Here is a 22,529-nt window from a genome sequence, read left to right as displayed (position 1 = left end):
TGTTCTGGTGAGTTTACAGCTATTAATTTGGAAGCACTTACTCGCCAGGAAAGTCTTTGAATATGGCAAAACATTCTTAGCTGGATTTCCAGCTATTGAGTACGGATATGATTTCAGCCCTTAACTACGTATTAAAGTCTGAAAACTATTAATGAATAGAAAGTTAATCCATTCGGACCCCGAAAGAGTATTTAAGCTAGCATTCTGAGGAGACAACACCCTCAACTATGCACTCATGATAGCTTCTTGATTGGAGCCAAAATAACTGCAAACGTATTGCCAAGCTTGGCGATCAACCAAACTTCCAAAGTTAATTATTTGTCGATAGTAGTATGAAGTTTGATGCTAAAATGGTTGATCAAGATAAACACCTTATTACACATAAATGGTGTCTGTACATGTAATCGTAGTGCCGTCACATAAAGGTCTGTAGACCCTTGTAATGGACGGTGTGATAAAGCCAGTTAGCTCAATGCTATGAAAGGCCTGTCTTGTGTCAGAAATACACTATCATTCTGTACTTCACAATTATATATCTTGGTGCCTCTAAAATTTTAATTTAAAGCAAAATGTTCACAGTAATATCAAGCTGTAGTGTGATCAGAAACTTTAAGAATTGGTATAATTTACTCTGTAAAGCTGAGTGCAGCCTATTGGCCAAATCTGCCCCACAACAACTCTTGAATTTAGTCCGCTAAAAGCATCAAATTTTCTGCCAAACAGAACCCCATTGTGGTAGAATAGACCCCTTTTTAATGCCTTAACATTGCAAAGGCAATACGTTAGCATTTGTGGCTGGATGATCAAATATTAGATGAGAGGGGGTAGGATTAGAGAGGGGATCATCAATTTGAATCAGAAGAGGATCTTTGGGGGTGAAGATGATAATGGTGGTTATTCTGAGGGTGGACGTGATGAAGATATTGGAACTGTGAGGATTGGTATGAATAACACAGAAACAACTTGCGACTTCTTTGATATGTGTCCCTATATTTTCTCCACACAGAAAACAGCCCTAATCCTATGTGTCTTTCCTACGTCCCTACCCTTTATTCTTCTTAAACCATTTATATTTTATCCATATAAAATTGCACTCTCTGCTTTAGTTACAATATTGTCATGCTTTTACTGCTCCATGACTGATCTTTAAAAAAAACCCTGCTGAACTAAATTTCTCACTTTTAATGTTTTACCTCTGTCTTCATTCCAGAGATTAATCCCATCTGAAACAGACCAAATACTATCTTATATAGTTTTAAACTCCTTATCAAATTTCTGTTATTTTTAATAAATATTGTTCCTTCCTGCAATCCAAATTAATTCTATGGTGTATCCTCTAATGTCTCAGTGTTTTTCTCTGTAGTCTTGACCTCCAATCTATATGACATTTACACCATTCCGAGAGGCAGTCTTATCAGATTCAGTATGCACAAAATAGGTACACCTTCACTTCAGGCATCCGGTGTGGAAATTCATTTATGGGAGATCACGACACAAATAGATAAAGTAACTTGCTCTGTAAAATTTTCTTTTCAGTATTTTTAATCATTCAGTACTAGAATATAACACATATTGCTTTATTACTTGCTTATGTTGTGTTAATTTGAATCAAAACTCACTCATGACACTAGTTGCTGAAGTACAATTAAATGAAGACAGGTTTACAATGACAACCAATGCTATCTTTATTGAATTGACTGGAAGAATCTTTGCAATTCAGTTGTGTGTTAAATGCTACTTTCAACACAAACAATACTATTAGAAGCTTGGCTACTTTCTAAATTTCCCAGATAAGAAAATACTAGCTGGTTAAGAATGAACTTGGTTCCTAATTCTACACAGGTTTCCTCCAGGTGCTCTGGTTTCCTCCCACAGCTCAAAGATGTGGGTTGTTCGGAATTTATTCCTGTACTTTGTCTCTCTCTGACTGCATATATAGTTCTATCTCCAGTGATCTTTTTGAAATCTTTTACATGTGTATTGGGTTAAATTCTTAATATATAATATTATACTTTAAACAGTGAATAATATAAAATAAAACTTTGGACCGTACCATTATTTAGACAACATGGGTCAGTGAGTACCACCATGCTTTTATCCAGAGCAGCTGTGGGCATGTGGTAGTCTGAAATTTCCATTTAAAACTATGTAACATATTGCCACAGTGATGACATTTTGGTTTGAAGTGTGGAACCAAATGAGTGGTCTTTAAGGTAGCTGAGAAAGAAGGGACTCTAGTGTTTTGCTTCCAGGACTGAACAGGTGAAGTGAAGGTCTGAAATCCAGCCTTGGAGGTGAGTAGTTGATGGAAGGAAACTAAAGTAATGAGAAGATAGCAGCCTGAATATAAGAAGGAGACAAAAAGTGGTAAAGTGATGCTTGCATTTGAAGCTGGTAAGAAGCAGTCCAAGTAGAGTGGAATGTTTAATCAAGTCTTCAACTTTGGTCTGGGGATTTTGACAAGAACCCAAGAATTTCCTTTAATGTCAGTGCCTGTATAAAGTTTTATAAGCCACCACTCAATAGAATACAACCATTCCTTATAAAAGGAATGTCTTATAAAAGACTGTGAGGAGGGATCCTCAAGCTAACAATAGGACAGCAGATAAACGTGTGAGTACAGAGCAGAATGAGGGCAAATATGTGCTGGAGTCTAGTGACCCTATCTGTGACAATGAATGGATGAACAAATGACTGAGTGAGCAGGTCTTTCAATAATACTAACAATATTATTCTAAATCAAATGTGTTATCAGAATTTTGGATTAGATTCTCATGAACTTAAGTCTAGATAGAAAATGGTTCTTAATGCATCAACAAATGGATGGTAGTAGGACAGAGACAACGCAGTTTCTAAAGTAAAATGTGGATTGGCTTTCCTAAGTCATATAAGGGATCACTAGTTTGTTATTTTGAATATATCAAGATGCTCACACCAAAACCATTAAGAAATTAACGTAGGTTCAGCTACTGGCTATGCATTCAAATCATGATCATAACTTAAAAATGACAACTAATTCATTTTAAATAAGTACTTGAATTAGTATTTATAAAAAGCAAGTTTGCCTATAAGTAACTTAAATTCAGATGTCATGTTAAATTCTTGAAAAGTAGCTAAAAAAATGCAATTGATAGGTCAGAACATTTTTTTGGAAGATAATGTATTTTATCCTGTTTGCACCTGAGACTGTTTAAACCCCCAAATATAATTACTTTGCCCACACACAGAAGACTGAACCATTGTGACAGCTATTGTACTGGTAGATAAAACATCTATGTTGGCTACATCACTCATCTTTCTCTTCCTGTTAGTATAGGTCTTGTCACACTTAAGCAGCTTTAGGTGCTCAATCCACTCCTTCAACAAGATTAAATCCCTCATGAAACCGAATTGTAGTGTCAGTGAAAATACGTAGCATGAATGCTCCATTGGTGTCTGGTGCAAAGGTACTTGGAACGATTACATAGTGTCCTGGTACAAGTTTGCTGCGGAGAGTTATGCTTCTCTGGGCCACGTAGGCTCCTGAATTTGAAACTTCTGCGCAATGGGTAAAATGCCGTGCAGTTAGAACCTTCTGGGGGTTGTAAGACTGTCAAAACAGAAAGGACATTACATAATTTAGTTCAGGTGTCTTTCCAAAATTCCAAAAAAAAGGTGCTGCTATTGTTATAAAGTAGAATAATAAAATATGAACACTCTTTCAGAATATTCGAGAAAGGTTAGGAATCAACATGTTTGATTGTGGATAACTGTTCTCCACAGCTGGTGCAAACAGATGCAAGTTTACTCAGGCTAGAGTAAATAAAAGGCTGTTTGACATTGATAGCATACTTACAGACAAACGTCACCGCCTTCCGTGTCACATTTTCTTTCAAGGTAACAGAAACTAACTACTGCGTGTAGAAACAGAGAAATGCATTTTAAAACATGCAATTTCTCTACTCAGTCATGTGAACAAGGATTCAGTGCTGAACATATTTAAAAGAAATGTTGCTTTCTTTGCATAATTCTCAACGAACATATCTACATGAGGCACTGAATCTAGAAAGCAACATCCATTGTCTTCGATCTCTACCATCCATGCCTTGCCATCTGCTTGCAAGAAGAATCGAGCAAGAATCATCAAGCAGAAGGTTCAGAAGTCTGAAGTCTCCCACTACCAGGTCCAAGAACAGTAACTTCCTTTCAACTATTTGGTTCTTTAACTAATCTGCACAATCCCTATCACTACTTCAGCATGGTATTCTATACACAAGAGATTATTCAGATGCTGGAAATCTGAAGTAGCACACACAGGATGCTGGAGGAACGCGACCCGTCTGGCAGCATCCATGGAAATGAACGAAGAGTCAAAGTTTCAAGCTGAGACCTTTCTTCGGGAGTATTATATACGTACTATGACCACTTTGCACTGCAATGGACATTTTTTGGTCTAATTTTGTTCTTTCTTGTATAATTGATGTTCTTATCGGTAATGTGTCTCTAATATTATGTGACAGTGATGCTACTGCAATGAAGTCTTTCATTACTTATGTCCTAATGCATATGACAGTAAACTTGAGTTTGTCTTTGACTTACCTGGTAAATCTGAATTCCAATGGGATTCATTGAGATTCCAAGCTTCCTGTTTATCCTTTTATAATTCTGAATTAAGCAGATAAGAATAGAACATGCCTCATCTTCATGGTATCCATTACCACGTATATAAACATCTGAGAAGTGGCAAAACAGAAAAAAATTGTTTGTGTAATTCTCCATCTAGCTAAACCGCCAAGAGAACAATAGTACTAACTGAGCAATTGAAATAAAAATACCCATATTTGTATAATTTTAAAAAAACTATGTAAATTGATAAATTTTGAGTGAAGGCAAGTCAAAGAAAGTATGGTTTATGTTTGCACGTGTCTTTGTTACTTGAAAGGTGGAATGATACTGTTCATACATTAGCCATTCATGCCAAGGTTGAAATTTTATCCAGGACGAAATGAAATAACCCTGCACTATAATGGAGGTGGATAGTCTGCCATAATCCAGTGACCCGCTTATCACATTTAGATCTATGAATTAGGAATTTAAGTAGGCCACATGGCCCCTTGGGTTTGCTCTTGTATTGAACAAGATCATGGCTGATTGGAACCTCTGCTGTCTATTCCAAACAACCCGGTAACCTATCACCCCTGGTTTGTCAAAACTCTGCCTTGCCTCATATTCAAAGACTATGCTTCCAATGCACTTTGAGAAATAGGGTTCCAAAGAATCACAACACTCCAAGAGAAACCACCTCATTCGTCTTATAGTATGGGCAACTATTGTGTATTCAATATTTCAGTAATATTTGAGTAATATTGTGAATTTATGGTTTGACAGCATTCTTGGTCATTTAAGTAATGCATGCAGGTTGTATGTAAAAGTACATAAATGGCATACGTCATCATGCCACCTTTCAATTAGATTTTATCTTTTGGAGTTGCAAACCATAACAGGAAAGCACTTTTTTATATGGTGAGCATTGGATATCATCAAGAACTCAGGATTCATCTTACTCTAGAGTGAGCACTCTTTGAAGGAGACACAGTGGCCTCACAGCCTCAGCAACCTGAATGCAATCTTAACATCCATTGCCGCCTTTGGGGAGTTTGTACGACTTTCATTTTCCTCCCATTTCTCAAAGGCATGCTGCTTGGTAGATGAACCATATATTGTAAATTTTCCCTAATGTACCTGAGTGGCAGGAGAAGTTGTGAGTGGAAATAAATGGGGCAATGGGACTGCTCTGATTTTTGGCTGAATGGTCCCTTATATCTCAGGAATTATGTCATGAAAGATAAGGATCTAAAATACTAGACTTCAAGGGAGTGTGGTTCTCATTGCTGCAGGGAAGACCGTGTAAACTTCCTGTATGATCACTATATGGACGCTGAAGCCATTGTGCATGTTTTCGGAAACCAAGGTCAAGCTTTACACTGCGATGAGATGAAGCTGCCTGATTACTAGCCAATTATTTTTAATTAGGAGAATATAGGTGCCAGGAATCCTGCAGCTGGTCTGTTTAAGGACTCTGTTGTCATAACTCTTGCTACAGAAGCTTGACCATACCAATTTTGCGGATGAATTTCTGGACTGTACAGCTCTTCCAACTTTGAAATAGCATCTACAAATTTTAAGATACCATACAGAACAAATGTGTTATTTTGGATAATTTGACTTAGGCTACTGGAATTTTGGAGTCCTGTCCATGCTGACCGATGATCAGATATTCACCATAATCAGAAACCAATCTGCAGCGGCAGTTCCACTCTTCATATAACAGGTTGGAAATAATGAGCTGTGCACACTCTCAATTCCTTTTCCCCCCAGCTATTACAAATATTTTCCCTTCTTGTTTTTAGCCAGTTCAACATTGAGAATTAATTCTGACCTGCTTCTAGCAATATTTTGTGCTGTGGGTTCCAAATCATAACTCCATTTGCAAAACAAAATCCTCCTCTTGCTTCGGGTTTGTTTCCTAATGCGACAAATCTGCATCCTTTCTGCATTGACAGGATCTTCCTGTCAATTTTCCTCACTTATTCTATCCAAAACTCACATTATTTTGAAGCCTTTCATCAATCTCTCTTTTATCTTTTCTACTTCTCTATTTTCTTCATTCAGCTGAAACCCGCTTCCAAATTTTCCTCAAGTTTCAAAAAGAAACTAATTTGTGAAGGACAATTATGATTAACTACCTGAATATTCACATTTTACTTTGATGCTTAATTATTTATCAATTTAAATAAATGCCCCAGTTACTTTAACCAATATTCACTTTGTGATGATCTGTGATTTTATATTGGGATACCAACAAAACTGAAAACTTAAATTCTATATAATCTCTACTAGAGATTCTTTTGGCAATTGAGTAAACAATTAATTGAGGTAATTAATTTTAAGATGAACAAGGATTGCATTTAATCCTAATAATCCTTTCACTCCAGTCACTAAAATATCAGAACAATTTACATTAAATATTTTGTTTTTGTATTTCACATTTCTTTCCCACTGAAGTATGAGAAGAGCTTTGAGAAGGACCCTCTGTTCAGAAAACAGCTCTCAAAATTAAATACCGGGACGTGGGAATTCCTAGTCCATTTGGAGTTTCAGGTAAGTACAGAAATTCTCATTAAAAGAAAATGGATGTGTTTCTGGAAACTGTTCCATTGAGAAATGATACAAGTCAAAAAGGTGGGGCAAGATATTTTCTAGGTGTTTCACTGATAGATGAAGGATGGTATGCTGTTCCTTATGGTGAAGGAGGTTTCTAAATCAAAGGCCAAGACCCTCAAAGAGTCAAAGGTGTCATTGCAAAAAAAAAATGGTAAATCAAACATTTGTTAATTGAGAAACAAATATGTTCTAGTGGTGCATATCCTCACATGATAAAACTTCCTCCATGTTCGAATTTTTTAAATCTTTTAAATATTTTTTTCTTGCAAACCATAGATTTCCTTCCCACACTCATTCCTTCATGGTCTACATTACTTATTTCGAGTGTTCATCCCATATTCATTCTCCCATTTTCTTTTACTATATTTTTATTTCAGGATTTTGTTCTGTTTATTTCCAAGTAGAATTAACATCAGGTTAGCTGAACATTCAGCCATTTCATCTCTGCAGCTCTGTTCTTTCCTAACTCAACCATCTAACCCTATGATCATAACTATTTCTTTTTCCTTTTTATAGTTACTCTTGGCTACCTGCTGGCAGTTTTCCCATAAGACACCGATTACTGACTACTTACCTTTTATTTCTACTCCTGACATAAGTTAGTTGAAGTTCTGGAACTTTTTTTTCATTTTCCCCCTCATCTAGTTATTTGCCTTTACTTTCTTTTATAAAGTATTCAAACTTAATGTCAATTTTCTGATTCCATTAGCTTTTGGGAAAATATTTTTTTCCCAGTTGAGCGGAAGAGCTTCCATAGGAATGTCATTATTTTCTTCTGCAGAACGTGTCAGCAAGCCTGGCACTCAGACAATTAGGAATCCACCTTCTCGAAGTGGGCTGTTCAGCTGTGGGCTATAGAGCAGCAAATGAAAAATGGTAATGTATTTCCAAGTCAAGATGGTGTGTGACGTAAATGGACAATTTGGGGTTCTGGTGTTCCCGTGTGCATGCTACCATCGACCTCCGAGGTGAAATGAGTCACAGATGCTGTTGACAAAGTCTTAGCAAATTACTGGTATCCTGTGGTCCAGTGGTTGTGAGAATGAATATCTAAGCTGCTGAATAAATTACAAGTGACTATGCCAGATTACCTTTTAGGATTTGAGAAGTGGATATGGAAGTCTATTCTTACCTGTTTTTGTGATGGTTATAGGGTATTGAGGGTTACAACTGTACTTGTTCATATTATTTCTGCATCCACCTGCATTGAATCCAGTCACCCACCGACATTTTACCTCCTTCAAGCTGCCAGGATCTGTAATCAGCAGAAAATGTTAAACGTGTTCTGAGAGATAGCCTCCATTGCTTAAATACATTTGCAAGCAGGCACACATATGTTACAAGATACAGGAGCAGAATTATGCTGTTCAGCCCAGTTTCAGCAATTTCTATAACTTGGAAATACCACTTTTAAAAAATAGCTGTATTTGAATATACTCTGTATATTAAAGACATACAAACCTGCCAAATTGAAACTCTTACATGCCGTTTCAATATTCCCAATTATCTCCAAAGAGCAGAAATAAACTAAACAATGAGTCACCCATGCAGACTATGTTTTACAGGGTTGCAAGGACAGGGCAAAAATGTGGAGTTGATCAGATCAGCTATGATCTTCCTGACGGGCAGAGGAGGCTTGATGGCCCAGATACCCTACTCCTGGTCAAAGGTCTGACATATTTCTGGATAAATAATGAACAGATACTTGCCTAATTAAGTGGTGCATAACAGAGCGTTTAGTTGCTTTGAGGTTATCTGGAGCAAGGTAGAGCGCAGTAGTGATCTGCACTGAGAGCATAACGCCTTTTTCATGGTCAGGTTCTTGCCAACTGTCACAACATAGGTGTTACCTGAAGTGGTTTTGTCCTGCAGGTTGCATGCTCCCTTAATCTTCTTCCTCCCAAGCTGCCTCATCCCTCTTTTCCAGAAGGAAGTCTGGCAATGGTCACTGTGCCAATTATACACAGCAAGAAACCTCCTGGCTGATTTACTGTCAGAATTATGGTTTAGACAATGCCTGATCAGGCTTTGAAGATTGATCCTAGCCAACCTGACCCTCCACATGTCTCCTCCAAAAAGCTCCTTTAAAATTGTTAAATGTTTATTTTCCGACAAAGGGTTTTGCCCTGATAAGTTAGCTCTCTTCCACTTTCTACAGATGCTTTCTGATTTACTGAAAGTTTCCAGCATATTCAGGGTTCTTTATCCAGTATCTGTAGTTGTTCCTAATGTTCTTTAAAAAAAAAAATTCTCCCCTCCCACCACTTCATCAAGAATGAACTTCTGTCATTACCTGCACCTCCATCACCATCAAAGTCGGGTCCCAGTGTCAAAACCGTGATATTCGCAAACTTTTGGCAGAAGTCATCGAATCTCATCCTATGAAATAAATGTACTAGCAGTGTTTGCAGTAGATATGTCAACTTTGCTACAAGTAGTGCATTAAATAATATAAAGATCATTATCTGAAGTATCCTACCAGAATTCACCATCATTCTTCTTCGTAAATCCAAATGATTCCCTAGTCCAGATTGGGATTTGATTCCACAGAGGGGAACTTTTGAAAAGAATTCACATGTCGCTAATTAATAACATCTCTTTCTAAACATTTCAAGGCAATCAGATTACTTCTTTCAAAGAAGTATTCAGAAGGTACTGATGGAAATAGCAAATTAGAAATTTAGGTTTGCAGAATGCCATCACATTCCAGAGGATTAAAGGGCTGTTCTATACATTAAACACTATAGTGATGACTATGCTAGGGGAGAAAATATTTGTCTTGTGATATTTCATAAGTATTCCTTTTTTTTATTTCTGAATTTCTACCTGCCTTGGTTTTAAAATTTGTTGATAATATTTTTTCCTCATTTAAATCATCATCAGCTAATATTATCAGTAGAGTTCTAAGTAAAAAAGCTGAGAAATACCACGATTAAAACATTAGTAATCAGAATTAGAATCACCGGCATGCGTCGTGAAATTTGTTAATTTAGCAGCAGCAGTTCAATGCAATACATAATATAGAAGAAGCGGGAAAAAAATAAAATAGTAATAAACAAACAAACAATAAATAAATAGCTAACTAACTAACTAACTAACAGTACCTAGGTCAAACATTAGAGATTAAAACTCAGCTTCCTACCAGTTCAGAGTTATACTGATCATCATCCCTGTTTCTAAAGATATCGATCTGGGGGTTAGCTATGTGTCTGGCACCCGGTTAAAGAAAAATTAATGCTTATGAAGGAATTGCTTTTACACGTGGGACCAAGCATTAGCATATTTGAAGAAGATTTCCTTAAGCCATCCCATTCCTGGGCACCTCTAGGATCAATTCCCCAACCTTACCCATGAGCCATGTTTCATGAAGAGGTGCACTTAATTATCATTCAAGATATGCTATGTTGGTGTAGGAAGCATGGCAATAATGGGGGCTGCCCTCCCCCCAACACATCCTTGGACTGTGGAGATCATTGCACCAACAATGCCTTTCACTGTATCTTTCAATGTACACGTGGCAACTGAAGTTAAACTCTTATCTCTTACTTGCCTTTATTGCATGGATGGAAAGGTACTGCTAGAAGTACACAAGACACTTCTTATGTCATGGCTAGAATAGTGTGTACAGTTTAAGTCACCACAATACATGAATAACAAGGTTGCACAGGAGATTTGCAGGACTTTTCTAGAGGAGCTTGAATACTGCAATACTGCGGAGGGAAAGTAACATCCAAGGAGCACGGCACAGCAAAGTGTGTCTTTTTGATTGGTATGTTTGTAATAAAGTGTCCTTTGACACCACTTCAGTTCAAGAAACATTCAAAAACGTAACATTTTTGCTTAAATAAATTGTGGAGGGGTAGGAATTATTGTACATGATATTCTGAGAGAATGGAAAGAAATACGATTCAAGGTTTGAAGAAAAGCATACAATGATTTTAAAAACTCCTACAATGATTACAAGAACTCCATTGTTACAAAGTGTGAACAAGTGCTGTCTGAAGAGCGATGGGTCAGTTGAGTACAATGTTACTCAATGCAGAAGAACTCTAGGTTGATGAAAACATTATAAGAGTATTCACACTAAAATAAAATCTCTGCATAAATCCAAGTATCCATGTATATTTTAACTTTCTGCCGAAAACAGCATTCTCAGTTTATAAATGCCATGATGAACCAAATATCACTATTAGTTCAGGCTTTGGCACATTATTATTACAGAAGAAACAAATCTATCATTAACATCTTAAGAGAGTTTATATAAATTAAATGCAGGGAGAGAAGAAGAATTTGAGCGGATATTAAACAAAAGTCTATTTCTGAACAGCATGGACACGGTGGCCATGGTAGCCTCCTTTTGATGCTATAAATTTCCAAGATCCTCTATATTGTAATCCCAAATGTACACATAAAAATACTGCTCATTTATTTATGAGATATCAAGTAGCAGATGTACAAGGCTTTATGCAACTTTGAACCAATGTTTAGCAAAAAGGATTGGAAGCTTGTGAAGCAACACACACAAAAAGTTGGAGGAACTCAGCAAGCCAGGCAGCGTCTATGGAAAAGAGTAGACAGTCAATATTTTGGGCTGGAGAAAAAAGACGAGAAGTCAGAGTAAGAAGGTGAGGGGAGGGGAAGAAGTTCAAGGTGGTAGGTGATAGGTGAAACTGGGAGAGGGGGATACATGAAGTAAAGAGCTGGGAAGCCGATTGCTGAAAGAGATAAAGGCTAGAGAAGGGGGAATCTGACTGGAGAGGAATAAGACCATGGAAAAAAGGAAAGGGGGAGGAGCACCAGAGAGAAGCGATGAGCAGGTAAGGGGATAAGGTGAGAGAGGGAAATGGGAATGGGGGTGGGTGGTGGGCCATTACCAGAAGCTCGAAATATCAATGTCCATGCCATCAAGTTGGACGCTACCCAGGCGGAAAATAAAGTGCTGTTCCTCCAACCTGAGTGTGACCATGGGCAGACATATCAGATTGGGAATGGGAAGTGGAATTAAAAAGGGTGGCCACTGGGAGATCCAGCTTCTTCTGGCGGGTGGTGGTCAGCAAAACAGTCTTCCAATCTACATCCAATATACAGGAGGCCACACCAGGAGCACCAGATACAGGAGATGACTCCAATAGATTCACAGGTGAAGTATCACCTCACCTAGAAGAACTGTTTGGAGCCCTGACTGGTAGTGAGGGAGGAAGTGTAGCACTTACTCTGTTTGCAGGATAAGTGCCAGGAGGGAGATCAGTGGAGAGGGATGAATGGACAAGGGAGTCGTGCAGGGAGCGTCCCTGCAGAAAGTGAGGGAGAGGAGGGAAAGATGTTCTTGGTGGTGGGATCCCATTGGAGTTGGCGGAAGTTGCAGAGAATTACGTGCTGAACGCAGAGGCTGGTGGGGTGGTAGGTGAGGACAAGAGGAACCCTATCCCTGGTGGGGTGGCGCGAGGATGGGGTGAGGGCAGACGTGCGTGAAATGGAAGAAATGGGGATGAGGGCAGCTTTAACGGTGGAGGAACGAAGCCTCGTTCTTTGAAGAAAGAAGACATCTTCTTAGTTCCGAAGTGTAAGGCCTGATCCTGAGAGCAGATGCAGTGGAGACCAGGGAATTGAGAGAAGGGGGTGGCGTTTTTACAAGTTACAGGGTGGGAAGAGGTATAGTCCAGGTAGCTGTGTGAACCAGTGGAAGCTTATGAAGTTAAATTTTCCTTTTTTTGTCCCAAGAGTCCATATTTCTTGAGAAAGAGAAATATGACATTCTTTCCATGTGGAAGTGATACATCAAAGGTGAAATTCAAAGTACATTTACTATCAAGGTACTGTGCATATACTGTATGTTACCAAATAATACCTTGAGATTCATTTTCTTGCAGGCATTTACAGGAAAAAAGAAATACAATAGAATTTTATGAAAATTTTATGACCAGTGAGTCTTACTTCAGTGGTTGGTAAGTTGATGGGGAAGATCCTGTGAGGCAGGACTTATGAACATTTGGAGAGGCATAATATGATTAGGAATAGTCAGCATGGCTTTGTCAAAAGCAGGTCATGCCTTACAAGCCTGAATGAATTTTTTGAGGATCTCACTAAACCCATTGATGAAGGAAGAGCAGTAGATGTAATGTATATGGATTCCAGCAAGGCATTTGATAAGGTACCCCATGTAAGGCTTATTGAGAAAGTAAGGAGGCATGGGATCCAAGGGGATATTGCTTTGTGGATCCAGAACTGGCTTGCCTACAGAAGGCAAAGAGTGGTTCTGCATGGAGATCAGTGACCAGTGGTGTGCCTCAGGGATCTGTTCTTGAACCCCTACTCTTCGTGATTTTCATAAATGACCTGGATGAGGAAATGGAGGGAAGGGTTAGTAAGGTAGAAGGAGATGAGTTATACAGCTCTCGTTACATGCACATACAGTTCAACTCTTTGAGTGATTATGCAGAAAGTTTGAAGTTAATAACTTATCGGGGTGATTGATAAGTTCATGGCCTAAGGTAGAAGGAGATGAGTTATTAACTTCACACTTTCTGCATGATAACTGAAAGAGTTGACCTGCTTGTGCATGTACGAGAGCTGTATATCTTGTCTGCCTCTACCTTAGGCCACGAACTTATCAATCACCCATCTGTGGACACTTTCCGGAGGTCCAAGATCCATATGTTCCACAACCGCTGGACTAAGTGTGTAAATGAAAGGGGGGGGCAATGCTGAAAAATAAATAAGCTAGGTTTTCTAAAATTGACTCCTTCTACCTTAGGCCAAGAACTTATCAATCACCCCTCCTAGCTACAGAAGAGATGTCAGGGGTAAGTTTTTTTACGCATAGAGTGGTGAGTGTGTGGGCGATACAATAGGACTCCTGGATAGGTAAATGGAGCTAAGAAAAATAGAGGGCTACAGGTAACCCTAGGTAATTTCTAAGGTGGGACATGTTCAGCACAGTTTTGTGGGCCGATGGGCCTGTATTGTACTGTAGGTTTTCTATGTTTCTAAATGTCGATTCGTTGTTTTGGCCAACAACAGCTGTGTTGTCAGCAAACTTAAATACAGCATTGGAGCTGTACTTAGCCTCACAAGTATAAAGTGAGCAGAGTTACACCTGCGTTAATAGTGAGACGGAGATGTTGTTGCCAAAATCTGTTCTAACTGGGGCCTGCCAGTGAGGAAACCAAGGATCCAGTTGCACAGAGAGGGACTGAGGCCTAGATCTTGGAGCTTAGGGATGAGTATCAAGTGGACATCAGCAACATGAGTTGATACTTTCAAACTAGAAGTGCAATATTGGTTTTGCTCCAATTACTAACCAGGTAGTGCTACAGAGAATGAAAATCAGGACCATGCTTCACTTGGATATGGATCCTTATTTTCAGCTGTCAGCCAGCTGTAGCTTCATACAGTCCAGCTGATTACTTTTGTTACGCTACACCCAGAACATCCAGTTGTCCAATAAAAGGGTGAAGTATAAAGACATAATAAACTAGAGACAGAAGAAATACACACAAAGTGCTGGAGCAACTTAGCAGAACAGGCCGCATCTATGGAGGGAAATAAGCAGTCAACATTTTGGGCCAAGACTCTTCATTAAGACCTTTCCTGATTCAACTAAAAATGTCAACACTTTATTTGTCTGTATAGATGCTGCCTTGTCTGCTGAGTTCTTCCAGCATTCGATGGGTTTTGCTCAAGAATTTCAACATCTGCATAATCTTGTGTCTATAACTAGAAACAAAGAAAGAACAGATATCTTTCATGATCTCAGAGTATCCACAAGCATTTTACAGCCATTTAAAGTGTATCCATTGTTGTAATGGACTATTGCACGCAATTTGCATTGGTTGCTTCAAGCAACACGGTTCTTGTTGGATAAATATTGAGCTGGTTGCTATGGGTAACTTCCTTGAGTGTCTTCAAAATAGTGCCTTTGCACCCAGCTGAGAGAACAGTTGGATGAAAAAAGAAGACATCTTCTTAGTTGCTGTTGCTTGACTCACTGACTATTTCCTGCATCTTCTGTTTTTGTGTCTGTAGTCGAGCAAAGCTCCACCCAGTGTTCAGATGCAACAGTGCATCAAATGATTCATTACCCAGTTTCCTAAAATGTTTGCACACAGTTAAATGATCACCAGAGACACATAATTACTTGTATTTGTTCATGGGAGAGTAGATCAGTATTCAGGACTGCTGGGGATATATAGGTAAAAATTTTGATGACTGAGAATTTGAAGCACCCATTCATTGTTTGAAGCAATGTGCTGTTGAAAGGACTACGTGAAACAGAGATCACATCAGGAAGCAATGTTTCAATGAATGAACATCCAAAGGCTTCTGAAGTAGGGAAATTCAAATACTTACAGTTCTCTGCTTGAAGTTTCTCCTCATCTTAGTCCTGATGGCTGATCAAATGTGCGCATAATTCTCCAAATGGAATCTATTCAAAGTCCTGTATGATCTCACCAAATTTGTAAGCTAACTCCCTTGCAGTAAGTGCCAACAAACTATCTGGCATCTGTTATATGTGAATTTCTATTTAATAGTTCGTGAATGAGCACATCAAGATACTTACATACTCCAAGACATACTAATTTTTAAAAACATACGTGCCACGTTTTCATTATTCCTTCTAAAGCACAGACCAAACATTTTTCCACATTATACTCCATCTTACATCTTCTTGACCATTCATTTTGCCTTCCTTATATCTGTGGTGACTTCCTCAGATCTCACTTTTCCCTTTGTTTTTTATTCATCAGTAAGCTTAGGCACTCTGCAATTTTACTGTTGAGGTGTAAATATCTTGAGCTCGGGAATTACCTCAGCCACACCCATGTAATAACAATATATTAAACTATAAGCATCCTATTTATTCCAACCCACTGATGTACATGCACAGCTCAATGAATACCTCACTACGCAATTTAATTTTTCATTAAGTATCTGCACTGGACCTGTAGGTGCATTGTCCAACACAGTGGTGCATCTTGAAGCATTGGGATCTTGCACTCTTCCTGCTATTCCAAAACTGATGGAAGTACTGGAGGCAATTCATTATCTGTACTTACAAGATTCATGTTTTCAGAATTCTAAGTTCAAAATTGAGAATCATTTTCTTAACTTTGGTGGAATTCAAGAATGCTTTGAATCAAAAAGTAAATAGATTGGATTCTCCAAGGTCGGTTAACTTAGAATCTTCAAGCACTTACAGCAATCGGGCCAATTAAATGGAACTTCTAACAGACTTGCGGCATTGGCTGGTATTACTGCTATGTTCTGATTAGTGTTGTAACATACGCTCAGTGGCCACTTTATTAGATACACCTGAACATTAATGCAGATATCTAATCAGCCAATCTTGTGGCAGCAATTCAATGCATAAAGCATGCAGACATGGTCAAGAGGTTCAGTTGTTGATCAGACTAAATGTCAGAATTGGGAAGGAATGTGATCTAAGTGCCTTTGACTATGGAATGATTGTTGGAGCCAAACGGAGTAGTTTGAGTAACTCAGAAACTGCTGAGGTCCTGGTATTTTCACACTCAACAGTCTCTAGAGTTACAGAGAATGGTACGAGAAACAAAACACGTCCAGTGAGCAGCAGTTCTGTGGGCCAACCAACCTTGCTAATGAGAGAGATCAGAGGAGAATGGCCAGAATGGTTCAAGTTGACAGGAAGGCAACCATAACACAAATGACCATATGTTACCACAGTGGTGTGCAGAAGAGCATCTCTGGACACACAACACATCGCACCTTGAAAATGGGTGGGCGACAGTGGCAGAAGACCACAAACATATACACAGTGGTCACTTTATTAGGTACAGGGAGTACCCAATAAGGTGGCCATTGAGTGTATTGTTACTGTCTAGATCTAAATTTAAGTAGAGTTAAGTGTTTATTTCAATTGTACAAATATAAACAGGTATATACAAAGAAAGATCACAAGCTCTATATGGAAACAGATTTCAAAAATGCAGTTTGATGAGCTTTGCCCTCCTACTGTTCCAACAATGAAATTACAAGAATGACAATACTTACTCGTCACTCCAGTCCCCTGTCCATTCCATGTTCTGCCCTGATCCCCATGGATTGAGAATCCGAACAAGGGGCACCCTTCCTCTTGGAGTGGTTAGCTAAAGGAAAGAATGATTTAAAAATAGGGTCAGAATATTTCCTGTCCAATTCAGTTCAGTTCATTACATTGACATCTATGGGACCTGACATGAATCAAGGACACAAAGCGGGCAAAATGGGTTCGAATTTATGTGAGGCTATACGGATTAATTCAAAAAAAAAGAATGAACTTGTTCCAAAATGTTTTAAATATAGATTTGTTGCCGAGAGAGACCACTGAAAATAACATAAGTATATCTGGAAAATTTCCTCACTTGGGAATTGTTTTGTATTTTTGTTTGGTTGAATTTGGAGCTGCCTCTGCTGTTTTAACAGCAGAAAACAGAAAACTAAACACAGCTTATCTACAAATTTTAAGTTGTCAATGCTATGATTCATGCTAACCTTACGTTAACTGTGTGCAGTTTTGGGCTCCCTATTTAAGAAAGGATGTGCTGACATTGGAAAGGGTTCAGAGTAGATTCACTAGAATGATTCTGGGAATGAGAGGGTTAACATATGAGGAACGTTTGACCGCTCTTGGACTGTACTCCTTGGAGTTTAGAAGAATGAGGGGGGACCTCATAGAAATATTTCGAATGTTGAAAAGCATGGACAGAGTGGATGTGGTAAAGTTGTTTCCCATTGTGGGGGAGTCTAGTACAAGAGGACATGACTTGAGGATTGAAGGGTGCCCATTCAGAACAGAGATGCGAAGAAATTTTTTTTAGCCAAAGGGTGGTGAATCTGTGGAATTTGTTGCCACGGGCAGCAGTGTAGACCAAGTCATTGGGTGTATTTAAGGCAGAGATTGATAGGTGTCTGAGTAGCCAGGGCATCAAAGGTTATGGTGAGAAGGCGGGGGAGTGGGACTAAATGGGAGAATGGATCAGTTGATGATAAAATGGTAGAGCACACTCGATGGGCCGAATGGCCGACTTCTGCTCCTTTGTCTTATGGTCTTATGAATACTGTCTGTTACACTGACACTTCTTACATGTATTTCAGAGCTATCTTCCCTAAAACCTTCAGGCTTTCTACTGCTAACAGCAATGTGAATTCATTAGGTTTTGTGGCAATTAATCATTGCCTTAATAACATTGTCATAGAGTTATAAACAGGCCATTTAGCCCAGCTCACCCATGCGGACCACGTTACCAGCAATTGTACTAAAGTTGGGAATTGCCTCTGCTTCAACACCCCATCACCACCAGCTAGACTCACTAGAAACTAACCACAGAGACATCTAAATAAAATTCTTACTTCCTCAATAACCACAGTAGAGAAAATCAGTGAGCTGCTAGCCTTGTGTGGTTCTCAAATGTTACTTGAGCAATGTCAACATTTAAAAGTATCTATTTCATATAAAATGTGCCCAGCACAGGAATTGTTTTACCATCTCCAAAGGAGAATTAGGAGCATTAAGAGCTGTTGTCTGTAAGGAGTTTGTACGTTCTCCCCATGACCACGTGGATTTCCTTGTGTGCTCCAGTTTCCTCCCACAGTCCAAAGATGTGCCAGTTGGTAGGTTAGTTGGTCATTGTAAATTGTCCTGCGATTAGGCTAGGGCTGAATCAGGGGGTTACATGGCAGCACGGCTCAAATGGCCGATTCTGTGCTATATCTCAATAAATAAATATACAAGAACTGTAATCTTTTGAAAAACAAAATGCAGAGAGTTTTTTTGAAGAGAGTTTACCTTTTTTACTGCAGTAACCCCATAGGCATGGCCAGCAATTAAACCATCTTGATTTCCAGATTTTTCATCTCCCTAAAAGACAGCAGATAAAGAAAGCTGAAGGTCAAACTTACCTTGAGAAAATTAAGTTTCTTCTCATGGTGTCTTCTTTCATTAATGTACGAGTTGGAATCATTGTTGATAAGGGCAGCAGTTATTTTATCATCCTAACTCTTTTGAAAAAGTGACAGTGACTTTTAAACAGAGAACTTCAGGATCTTGACCTGGTGACGATGGAGCAACAGTGATACACAGAGAGGGTGCGTACAGAAAATGGATCGTATCTTCTTCATAGTTACTGTATGAGGCAATGTGGCAGTGGATAACCTCCCTTGCGGCACTTCATTTCACAGGAGAAAAATGTTATCCCAGCTCTGTCAATTTTCCTTTCAGTAAGAATCTAACAGCAGCAGAAAAAATGTTTTTGCAAGCACTCTTTAGAAAAAGGATCTAGTGCTTTCTCGATGTATATCATGAATAAATTCTTCTTGGGCTTCCAGCCGGGTACTAGTATCGATTATAACCAACACTTTGATGACAAACTCTGCCATCTTCATCAGGGATGATACCTGGGTACGTCTCGTACTTATACCCCTATAGTCCGCCCCTCCTGATTGATAAGTCCTCATCCAATCAGGTTTCCACTCTCCCACCTTATTTACAATTGAATTCCAGTTTTATTTAGAGTGAGACCTTCGTCTTTGTTAAAATTCTTTTCCTCTAGTTTTATTTCAATGGCTTTCTTTACCTGGCAGTCCCAAAAGCCATTAGCGTGGCAAGGTCGTTTTGTGCTGTCAAAGTCTTCTGCTACCGTCAATTTCTCCAGGTAACCCAAACAGATACACCTCCTGTGCTCCTTGATACATTTGGGTTACCCAGAGAGATCAGTGGTAGCAGAACATTGCATTCGCAATGGGCATAAGATTAACTTTTGACGGCATAAAATTACTGTGCCACACCAATGGCTTTTGGGACCGCCTGGTAAAAGAAGCCATTGAAATAAAACTAGAAGAAAATAATTTTAACAAAGATGAAGGTCTCATTATGAGTAAGAATGGAATACGATTGTAAACAAGGTGGGAGAGCAGAAACCTGACTGGATGAGGACTAGCCAATTAGGAGGGGTGGACTATGGGGATATAAATACAACTGGGCTAGACATATCCAGGCATCATCCCTGATGAAGATGGCAGAGTTTGTAACTGAAACATCAGTTATAATTGATCACTGTACCCGGCTGGAAGCCCGAGAAGTGTTTATTCAGAATACAATAACTTTGTGTTTAAATTATTGCTAAATTACGGGGAAATGGACTGCAGCCATTTAGAACTGTATGCCTTTCCAAGTGCTTTCATTGTAAGTTCTTGTATCCCTGCTTTATAAACTAAAAATGTAGCTTGTAACAACAGTTGAACAGTGCCTCACTCTGCCCACATAAGGATGGTACTGAATACATTCGCAGCTCTTCTGATCCACAGAGTTAAATGATGGGGAAGTTAAATCATTCACCATTTCTAATCATTAACCACCATCTGCTACACTCTGGTAATAATCCTCCAATGATTAAATAAACAACCACTCTCTTGAAAACACACTTCAATTATTACTATGATTGAGAGGTACACCGAAGGGCTTTGCCAAATAAGTTATCTGCTTTCAGGAGAGATAGGAGAAAATGATAGAAAGTAGGAAGAAATTTTATTTTAAAGAACAGGCTACTTAAGAACCATTATAAATGCTGGTACCTATTATAAGTGGTAAGAGTGCTGTTAGATTATAATGGGATTGGGCAGGGCCAAAATGGAGTATCCATTATGAGATCACACACATTCCATATGTTCTGCTGCAGTGTCAACCCAGATAATCGATCATCCTTTTGCCCCCACAGATGCTGCTCAACCCTAAGGGTTCATCCAGCCGATTGTTGTTTATTCTCTCTACATATAACTCTTCCCTCACTGTCACCGGGTGTAGCTCCTGGAACTCCTTGTTCAACAACGCCGTGGAAAGACAAGCACCAGAGGGGCCACAATGGTTCATGTTTACCAAATCTAAGTACTAACTGCTTTGCCATGCTAGCGCAGTGGTTAGCGCCATCACTCTACAAAGACAGCCATTGTCAGTTGGAGTTCAACTTCTGCTCTTGTCTGTAAGGAGTTTGTGCTGTCTTCCCAGGACGGCATGGGTTTACTCCGGGTGTTCTGGTTTCCTCCCGCATTACAAAGGTATACAGTTAGGTAATTGCAGGCATGTCGTGTCGGCGCCGAAAGTAGAGTATCGCAGCACTTGGGGTGTTCCAACACAGTGCTTGGAATGTCTGGTCATTGACTCTAATGATGCATTTCACTGTATCGATGTTTTGATTCTCTCTCTCTCTCTCTCTCTCTCTCTCTCTCTCTCTCTCTCTCTCTCTCGCCTTTCTGTCAATCTGTGCATAATTTTTCTCTGCAGCAGTAAGGAAACATGATGCAAAGTTACTGTGTCTTTTTAACTTCCATCATTCATAACATGTCATAACATGTGACTTGACCGCACCTACACCATAAGGTGAGGTGTCACAGGCAAGCTTCATTGGACAATGTGGATCATAATGTGTGAGTATAGTGTCTGATGTCACCATTTCATTTACCTTCTTTAAAAGCCACCTCACTTTTTTTTGTCCATTGCCATGTCTTCCTGATCTGTAGTAATGAGTTCAAGGGATGAGCACAGTGGCCAGGTTTGGCAGGAACTTCTTGTAGTAATTGACAAATCCTAAAAATGATACATCCTTTGGCCTTGGGGCATCCTACACCGCTTGAATTCTCTCGGCGTACTTGTGTAATCCTCGTGCATCAGTGATGTGACCGCATTAAGTAACGCTTGGTTTAAAGAATTCAAATTTGTTGCGTCATGCTCTGAGCCCATAATCTTCCAATCTTTTTAACACTGTCTTGAGATTTGGGAGATGGTCCTTGTCATTCTTACAGTTAATAGTGTTGTTATCCAGATAATGCAGAGTGCCTGGGCAACCTTGCAAGCACCTGGTCCATAGCTTTCTGCAAGACTGCAGGTGCAGATGCTACTCCAAAAAAAAATCTGTTATAGTGATAAACCCCTTCTTGTGAGTGTTCAAGGTAAGAAGCACATTGGACTCTTCTTCCATCTCTAACTGTAGATAGGCCACAGCTAAGTCCACTTTGCTGAAGTGTTTTTCTCCAGAAAGGTTTGCAAATATATTGTCTGTACTGGACAGAGGGTATTGATCTAGCTTTCAGTACTGGGTTAAAATCACCACAGACCCTGACATTCAAGTTGCTCTTAAAAGTTAGAAGACTAGCTTTATTTGTCACATGTACATCAAAACATACATTGAAATGTATTATTCACCTCAGATCAAATTTGCGAGGATTGTGTTGGGCTAAGTGTTACCGTGCTCTGGTGTCAACATAACATGCGTGTATCTCACTAACATACAGCTTTAGAATGCGAAAGGAAACTGGTG

The 22,529-nt window shown here is 39.1% G+C and overlaps 1 protein-coding gene across 1 annotated transcript; it reads right to left on the bottom strand.

Annotated features, from left to right (window-relative positions):
• Positions 1 to 1,660: 1,660 nt before the first annotated feature.
• LOC140731742 (calpain clp-1-like) lies at positions 1,661 to 19,277 on the bottom strand. The gene is made up of 7 exons (XM_073053490.1): positions 19,120 to 19,277; positions 17,233 to 17,327; positions 9,683 to 9,760; positions 9,497 to 9,582; positions 8,336 to 8,458; positions 4,579 to 4,712; positions 1,661 to 3,589 (listed from the first exon to the last, which is right to left on the bottom strand). The coding sequence occupies exons 2-7, from the start codon at positions 17,259 to 17,261 to the stop codon at positions 3,347 to 3,349; spliced, it is 693 nt and encodes a 230-aa protein (XP_072909591.1). The 5' UTR covers positions 17,262 to 17,327; positions 19,120 to 19,277; the 3' UTR covers positions 1,661 to 3,346.
• Between the last annotated feature and the right edge of the window lie 3,252 nt (positions 19,278 to 22,529).

The sequence above is a fragment of the Hemitrygon akajei genome, chromosome 8 (genome assembly GCF_048418815.1).
Source record: "Hemitrygon akajei chromosome 8, sHemAka1.3, whole genome shotgun sequence".
Classification (NCBI taxonomy): Eukaryota; Metazoa; Chordata; class Chondrichthyes; order Myliobatiformes; family Dasyatidae; genus Hemitrygon; species Hemitrygon akajei.
The sequence above is the reverse complement of the archived record's forward strand: the minus strand, read 5'-3'. Positions and strand labels throughout refer to the sequence as shown.

Coding starts and splice junctions, on each gene's coding strand:
- LOC140731742 (XM_073053490.1), bottom strand. CDS start 17,261: ATGGAATGGACAGGGGACTGGAGTGACGA. Junction 9,761..17,232: donor ACAGGGGACTGGAGTGACGA/GTAAGTATTGTC, acceptor TCTTTTCAAAAG/TTCCCCTCTGTGGAATCAAA. Junction 4,713..8,335: donor TATAACCATCACAAAAACAG/GTAAGAATAGAC, acceptor GCCACTTCTCAG/ATGTTTATATACGTGGTAAT.